The sequence below is a fragment of the Heliangelus exortis genome, chromosome 1, assembly GCF_036169615.1.
Source record: "Heliangelus exortis chromosome 1, bHelExo1.hap1, whole genome shotgun sequence".
In the NCBI taxonomy this organism is placed as follows: Eukaryota; Metazoa; Chordata; class Aves; order Apodiformes; family Trochilidae; genus Heliangelus; species Heliangelus exortis.
The window spans coordinates 133,946,101-133,954,446 of record NC_092422.1 but is presented as its reverse complement, the minus strand read 5'-3'; the positions used below and the strand labels follow the sequence as shown (position 1 = coordinate 133,954,446).

The 8,346-nt window shown below is 42.1% G+C and overlaps 1 protein-coding gene across 6 annotated transcripts in view; it reads right to left on the bottom strand.

Moving 5' to 3' along the window:
- Positions 1–3,409: 3,409 nt before the first annotated feature.
- Positions 3,410–8,346, bottom strand: part of MICAL3 (microtubule associated monooxygenase, calponin and LIM domain containing 3) — a 156,057-nt gene continuing 151,120 nt past the window's right edge. For all 6 annotated transcript variants that reach the window (XM_071767317.1, XM_071767327.1, XM_071767353.1 and 3 more), the window contains 3 exons: positions 5,538–8,342; positions 4,675–5,469; positions 3,410–4,586 (listed from right to left, as the gene is read on the bottom strand). In XM_071767317.1, coding sequence (XP_071623418.1) covers positions 8,158–8,342 — 185 coding nt within the window. In that variant the 3' untranslated portion in view covers positions 3,410–4,586; positions 4,675–5,469; positions 5,538–8,157. The remainder of the gene's footprint in view (positions 4,587–4,674; positions 5,470–5,537; positions 8,343–8,346) is intronic.

Here is an 8,346-nt window from a genome sequence, read left to right as displayed (position 1 = left end):
TTCTCGGCTTAAGTCTCTTCATGTCCCGTTTATGACCACATACATTTCTGCCAAATAAATTAAATTTTTTACTAAATAGAGTTTTATGGGTATAATATAATTCTAGTGAAACTAACTTGTATTTAGTACAGTCTTGCAGTTGTAACATAGTTTTGTTAAAAGCAATGCTTATTTTGCGTTTAATCCAGCTTTCCGGTCACACTCCCTCCCTAACATGCCAAGTCACGGTATCATTTCAGGCTTTGTTTTGCTACACAGAGCACGCGATGGGTGTTTAGTCAGGAAAAGGGATGATCATGCAGTGCTTTTTAAAGTTCTGTGAAATGAAAACCAACCTAGTTCTGATTCAGATTTAAATCATGTTGTCCAACCCATCAGGTGGCTTCATGCTGGGAATTATGTAGGGGGAAAAAGTGACATGTAGGTATCTCCTGACTTTTGTAAACTGTAAAGAACTGAAGTTTCTTTTTTTCAAACTGTTCAACTTGATCATGGAAAATCAGCACTGCTATCCTGCTAGCCCCAAGAAGGCAAAATGCATGCTCTTCTGCCCAAAGTGCACTTTAAAATTTTTTTTTTTTTTTAATGAAACCTGCATTTTGTTTTGTTTCTGGTATCCGAGTAATAAAGATAATTTAGTATGTGTATAGAAAATTTTAATAATAAAAGAATATGATATCATCTTTTGCTTATGGGAAACCATGTGATTTCTGTGTCTGAGACATTCAGAAAAGAACCACATACTTGGTAAATTTGGAAATACTGGTTTATCCACTCCCTTGCTGACTACAGGCAATTATACTGTGGCAAAGATGCTAAGAAAAAAAAAAAATTTCGGGAGCTCGATTAGAACAGTTTATTTTTTCTTTTTTTGAGTGTTGTATAAGAGGCTGCAGGCTAAGGAAGGAGGCAACTCTTCAGCACTTCCCTCAAGTAATAGCTATACAGTGAAGCAGGAGACCCCGTCCTTGCAAGGAGGATGACACCAGCTGTGATAGCTGGGCAGCCAGGTGCCAATACTGTTGCTTTCACCCACTACCACCTGTAGGGTTCTTTTCTCTGGTAACAGTTCCATTGCTGCTGATACTTGGGACATAAAGGAGGAAGATACATTCAGCTCCTTGTTGAATTCTTAAAGTGAATCACCTCTAAGAACACTTTTCTTGGAGAGTATGTGTGGCTAGGCAGCACCCTTATAGAATGAGGTTTGCCTTCTATATGTAGGACTTAAAACTGCAATTATTCAATGTACACAGCTGTCACAGCACTCATAGTAAGGACTTCTCAGAACATTTTTTTCACCTGCTCTTTGCTCTTAGTGTTAGGCATGATTTCTCCCTAGTAATTGTTCCAGAAAAGTTACTCAGGATAGAGAAAATTCGTTGTATATTCAGGCCAAATAACTGCATAACATCTCTATCTGCTACAGCCAAAAATATACACTGCCATTACCCCTTATCCCACCACTAGATGTCCTTGCAAAAAGTCCCTCTCCAGCTTTTCTGTAGGCCCTTCAGGTATTGGAACAGTCCTATAAGGTCTCCCTGGAGCTTTCTCTTGTCCTAGCTGAACAATCCCAACTCTCTCAGTCTGTCTTCATTGGAGAGGTGCTCCAGATGGCTAATCATCTTCGTGGCCCTCTGGACTTACTCAAACAGCTCCATGTCCTTCTTGGGCTCCACCTTAGAGCTGAGAGCATGTTCACATTCTGTGTGGTAACTGCTATGCTATTCCTAACTTTAGCACTGTGGGGGAAGATCGCAGCTCTGTGCCAAGGGGAACAACGCAGGGGTGGATGAGGTTGCTTCGCGGGCATGAAACATGAAGGCTACTTTCATTATCAATGGAAACTGAAAGCAGCAGCTGCCTCCACAGTGGGCTCCTTAGGTGGGATTTCTTTGTTAGAGGGACTTTTTCTGGTGTTACTTCTTACCTACACATGGCTAATTTGTGCAGGTTGTGACACTGCTCATCTGAGTGGACCCTCCATCCAAGGCCAGTGTAGCTCTTTGTCAAATTAGGCAAAACAGGAAGATGTCTCTAGGGGACTGGTTGTTTTATCCAGTTTAGAAATAGCAGTAACACAGAGTCCTTAAACTGAGATCAAGGACTAACAAGTGTAATTAAAAAGCCACGATGATGTGTCCTAAGGCTGGTCTCCTAAACTACAAATGGAAACTGACCTCCTGTGTCCTGGAATCCAGTGGTCACTTTCCATATATTTGTTTCTCTTTTGGTGTCAAGGGAGAAATCATTGCAGACTGGCCTTTTGACACCAAGGAGATCCTTCTCAGGTAACTGCAGCTTTCTCCCACTATTATTTGAAAGCAAGAGATGAAGATGAAAATGACAAGAGGAATCGTAAGGTTTGAAACCTCCCTGAAGAACTAAGAAGTGAACTTTGTCACTCCTGCACCTACAGCACAGCCTGCCATCATCCCTGGCCTCCGTGCATTGCACAAAAGGAAATCCTGAGGCACATCATCATCCCCCCTGTTGCCATAATAGGTCTGCTTTACATTAGCCACTTTATAAACACCTTTGTTCTTAAAATGGCTGGCTGGGCAGGAAAATTAGATTTATTGTTTGGGATTTCCCTAGCTGGGATTCCCCACAACATACTGTGTGTTTTCTGTCTGCTGAAAAAAAGGCACAGTCTTGATTTCTCTCACATATGACAACAATGTCACGAAATGTCATTCCTCCAGGCTTTAATCTCCTGAAGCTTACTGGACCCAGGGCCAATGACTACCACTGAATATTTGCCCTTTTCAAACAGGACATGCCCAAACAAAATTCCTTTTCTTGACACAGAAGTTGTAGAGAGTTGAACTTCTAATTCCTTCCAGTCTGTTCAAGGGATGCTGTTTCAGAGGTGCACCTTGCTTAGCTAGCCCTCCTGAGCTGGCACAGTGCGTGTGAGACATGGGAAAAGAATGGTGGAGGCTTAAAACGATGCAGAAAGTCAGCACAAAGGCACGGATGTCATCCACTCCTTGTTTTACTGCACGCTGCTAAACTGGCATCAGATGTTCACACTAGTACTGCAAGCTACGGAAGCAAGTTACAGCTACAGACACAAAAATCCTGGTTCCTACACTTAAGTTTACATTACCCTCACACCTTCTTGGCTATTTATTGTGATTTCACAGGGAATCTGAAGAAACAATGTAAAATATGGAGAAAGGAGGACCATGGACTGGGATTGTATCAAGATGGATTTATTTGTATCTATCTCCCATAATTCAGATGGGCTCTGAGTGTTCCAGCAAAAGGGAAACTGAAGTCGGGCCCATTATAACACCTGATTTTTTTATCTCAAGATCACCTTCCCTTAGCTCCTGGCTTTTTGTTCAATCTACCATGGGAGAGAATGCAAGGGAAACAAATGGTAACTCCACCAACAAAAGAAAAAATAATTAATGACTTTATTTTTTTTTAGTTCAGTTGGCCATCCGAGGTGCTAAAATCTCAACACCAATGAAGCAAGTGTGCATGAAAACAAACAATAAAACACAACCCAACAGAAGAAAACAAGCTGGAACAGAGTTGTTTTTTTTACAAGTAGGGTACACGCTTTTCTGTTAACACTCCATACATGCCAACCGTAAAAGCCTTGAACGATCTGAATATCAGAGTTCACTTTCATAAAAAAGGGAAGATGCCAAAGCAGATCCCTTCACCTGGATTAGATTTCACACACACACGCATGCACGCACAGATACCAAGTATTAAAATTACTGAAATGCCATCACAACACGGCATCTTCCCCTTCACATCTGCTTTCAGTGAGATCCTTATCTGCCTGGCTACCCTGCCTATAGCAATACTCTGAGCAATCCAAAAGCAGGAACTTTTGGAAAACTTCTGATCTCTGTTGTTTTACAATGGTGAGAGCCAGCAATCTTGGTCTCTGTGAACTATATACAGGCTGATTTTTAGTATGTTTTAGAGTTTTCACTATTGCAGACAGTGGCCACTGAAAGTCCCATAAAGCCATGCTGTGGCTTTTCAGTTTGTACTCAGGAGTTTTTATAATGCAACACCTTTCTCATCCACTGGTGTCTGGTGTAAACACTTAGTCGAAAAGCAATTTTAAAAGAATGTTAACCAAACAAAGTGTAGCTGTGAACATTTTAGAAACAGCTGCTAAGAAAAATGGAACTGCCAGCTGCTCTAGATCATGCAGTCTAGACCACTTATAATACTTCATAATGTTCAAGATTAGGATTTATAAAAACATTAAAAAACACCAGAGTGCACACAAATGTGGTGACTAGCTCTATGCAAGCACCGTGTTCTAAGAGAGGCGTAGGCATTGCACGAAACTCAGATTCTTGACTGGGGGTAACTCAAGGATCCACTGATGTCTTTACATACAAACAAATATTTACATAAAACGTCAAGACAGATAGAGAGAAGGACAGGCTTTTAAAACTTGCGGTTTGCTCTAAAATATGTTCAGCAACGCAGTTTGTAACATGCCCTAGCGAGACCATGGGGTATTGGTTAACTGAAAGAAGGAGTACATTTGGAAGTTGGAGCTGAAATATCTTGTCACCTCCCCACACAATAGTTCTTTGAAGCTCGGGATTATACAGCCATTTGTGAATTTTAATGAAAATACGTTTAGAAGGAACAAAACAGCTAAAAAAAAAATTGTACTGTGAAAACAGCAGATTGGTTGTTTTGGCAGTCCTCACTCCCCCATCCCCATTTGCCTCCCAGATGCTTCCATCCTCCTCCCTTCCTAGGAGAGGACTGAAGTGCTTGCTCCATCTTCAGTGTGCCCATCTCAAAATGAACACAGTTGCGTTCCAAGCTCAGCTCTCCTCCTATCTACTGCAGGGAGGAAGTGGACAGCCCTTGGTATAGACCATATCACATGGGGATGGATGCCCTTGCATGGCCACTACTCAGAAGCTGAGGGCCTTTTCTCTCTCTTCATATATGAAATGGACACACGTCAGGGAATGCATATGGCTGAGTCATGTGCTGCTGCCCACCTGAACAGCACAAAGAGCTTGAACTTGGATTCTGATACAAATAAGGAATCTTGTGGTCACAAGAGCCTTCTTAAGCTTTAAAAATACAAAATTTGAATTAAAAATATTCAGATAGTAAAAAAACCCAGTAATCTGATATGCAAGTCATATTCTTAAAGTGCAACTGAACAGCAAATACAAGTTGTGCCTTTTCCAAACATTTTTATACAAAAAGGCCTTTTAACATTCCCCCTCATGCCTTTTTTATTAATTTGTAAGCACAATGTTAGGTCTTCATTTTAATTCTCACTGCTGGAGGCCTTTAGCATCACCTAAATAATTCTGTTTTAGTGTATGCAGTTCTCCCATGCCATAGGGCATTACATCCTCAAGTGATATCAGTCTTCTCCATTGCAAAAATCTGGCCAGTGTCCCCCAGCATGAAAGGGAAAAGTAGTAATTGGGTATTTCTTCTTCAGGATTTCTTTCTGTTCTACAGCTCAAATTCAATGACCTTTTATTAAAAAAATGTGGTCCATATACCTACTGCACTATAAAACGGACTGAGGCTAATTCTCTGTGCAAGAGAAATTTACAATAAACTGTATTTAGGTCTTTCTTATCTCCTCCTGTATTCTTTCTTCACTACTCCTCTCCAGCTTCCAGCAGCCCCTCAGTTGCAGACTATGTAAACCACTGCTGCCATTTGGACTTGTGGAGCTGCCCCTGCACTGGCAGATGTGGAAAATTCTGTTTGCTGGATATCCTGTTGGTAAGCCAACACTTTGTGATGCTGGTAGAGCAGGTGCCACTTGCTAACATGTACTAGTACAAAGCAGCACTGCACTTGCCTGTCTGTTTGCTTTCATGAACATCTGGATTTAATCTGTAATGTCTTAGCAGAAAATACTGGGGGGATAAAGGGAAGTTCCCTGAAGTGGGAAAAACATTGCTGGTTAACAACAGCATCACTCAGAGTCTCTGGGGATGGTCCTACCCACTCTTCCTCAGCCAGAGTCATGCTCCTGGATCAGAGGTGAATGCAGATCGTAGACCCTGGCTTACAGAAGACCTCCATGATGAAGGCAGAGAGCCAACAGTGAAAAACCATGCCAATTTCTGTCCAGGGGCAAAAGATGAAAGGACATTCAGCCCTGCATGGGTACCTTGCACCAACAGCCTCAGTTCAAGCCAAAAGATTCAATATGGTGGATGAATACGCTTGGGAATGGGACACTTTCTCAAGGACACTAGGGAGCAGTCTTAGTACTTCTTTAAAAAGAGAAGACAGTCAGCATCCCACAGGGAAAAAACTCTGAACTCAGTCACGTTAAGGATGGGGCACATACCAAATGCACAGTGCTATACCAGCTCTGTGGGACAGGGTAAGGATGTAAGTGTGCTCAGGAACTCTGTGAAACAATGAATGGTGCTCAACTGCTCCGTGCATGTCCTGCTCATTGCTTAATGTACAATTGTAATGAGTACCCTCCAGGATAAAAAGCAGCCCCTTGCTTCACTAGCTGAGCTAAAAGGTGCTTCTTCCAGCAGATGCAGCAGGATGTTTTCATGGAAGTCCCTCTAGCTGTATTTCAGCAGTGTGAGGGTCCACTTTTTCAGTGAGACATATGGTGTATTTCTACCTCACAGTTTTGGCTTTCTTGTTATAGAAATGTAAAATTTAAATAAGTTAGAAGTTTATTAATCCAACAGTGGGAATCTGAGATGCAGAAGAAAAGTATGCTTGGAACACAAAGAAATTCTTACAGCTCCACGAATGCACAGGATTTTGTTGTATAGGAGAACTCCTAGGGCAGGTTGCATCCGTGGGTACATAAAGGCTGCCCTTGCTGTGAAGTAGGGACCAATCTGCAGTAGTGTCTTTCTCTAACGGAGTTAAAACACTCTCTCCACAATCAAATATGTGTAACAATCAAATTATTAATAAGAACACCAATAAATAGCCAAAGGAAACAACATCCAGTAATTTAGAAGTGGAAGTTGTAGAATGCAGCAGGCACACACACCCACACCCATCACTCGTCCATTTTTTCCCTAAAAGATACAAAAATGAATCTTCTTTCAAGTATCAAAAAAATAAGTTAATTGACATAAAAGGGTCAAAGTGACTGAGAGCCCAGGCAGGTCTTAAGCTTTGTTTCCAATGTGCAAAAACAAAATACAGAAGAAAATTAATAAAAACACTAAAAAGTCTTATGGTGGTTCAGGCAGTTCAGGGCTTCTCCCTTTTAGGGGCCTAACAGCCAGGGAATGCTGCCTGGTATCACCCCTGCCCCAGCACACTTACCACTGTCCCACAGTCAATATTTTCCAGTGTCAAAGCAGTCAAAATAGAAACAGAACAATGAAGCCCACCAGCCTCTGAGCTGTGGCCATGAAGACTAAGGCCAGCAGTGGCTGTCTCTCCAGTGTGTAGCAAAGCAGAACGGCATCTTCCCTCATTCTTCTCCTCCCTTTTTTCACCACAAGACGATGATGATTTAGGAGGCTATGAAAGGGAGAAAGTCCTCTGATGCCCAAATCTCTAAAAAACAGGAGGCAGAGTTCCATCACACGTACTAGTAGCATCTTCTCTGTCTCGTATTTCTTCAAAACCATGCATAATGATCAACTGCAAGTTTCTTTGGTGGGGAGGAAGACTAAAGCAAAAAAGGTCTTGCGCTGGGCTTCTGGAACTCTCTCGTACAGCTGACTCCACCATACAGGCTGCTACAGGCTGCTGTGGTTTTCCAGAGAGGGTTGCCGCTTCCCTCCCTTTTATTTGAACTGGTGTAGTAAAAATGGGAAAGGAATGGACTGCCATAAATACAGTTTAGTTAAGGTTACTTCTTCCCTTAACCTCCTTCCCCACACATGGATTATTCCTCTCCCTCACCACACACACAAAAAAAATACGGTCCATTGCATAGGACCTCAAGGAGACTCCATAGTCTCAACCCATTATCTTCAACTTGGCTTGCAGACAGTTAAACTTAAGCTTCTGGAACCAACACACTTATCAAAAGGCCTCTGAGTGCTTCAAACCAAATCCTTGCATGCTGTCGGACCCTTTGGAGGCTTCCCCTTCAACATTTTCCTATCCATGTAATCCTGGCGAACTCAGGGTAGGCCAAATGGACGACACAGACCCACAGAGGTAAATGTGTTAAGCTCAAGACCAGTTCAAGCTAAAACCTTTGGAAAGCATGACTGCCTCCAGGTCCTTGTCTTCTTCTTTTTCTCGAAGCCGTTGCTCCTCAAGGAGAGCCACTAGAGAATCTCTCTGCTCCACTACTTCTAGCATCTCATTCAGGATCCTCTTCTCTTCTGAGAGCTCCTCATCTGTCTTCAGATTATCTAC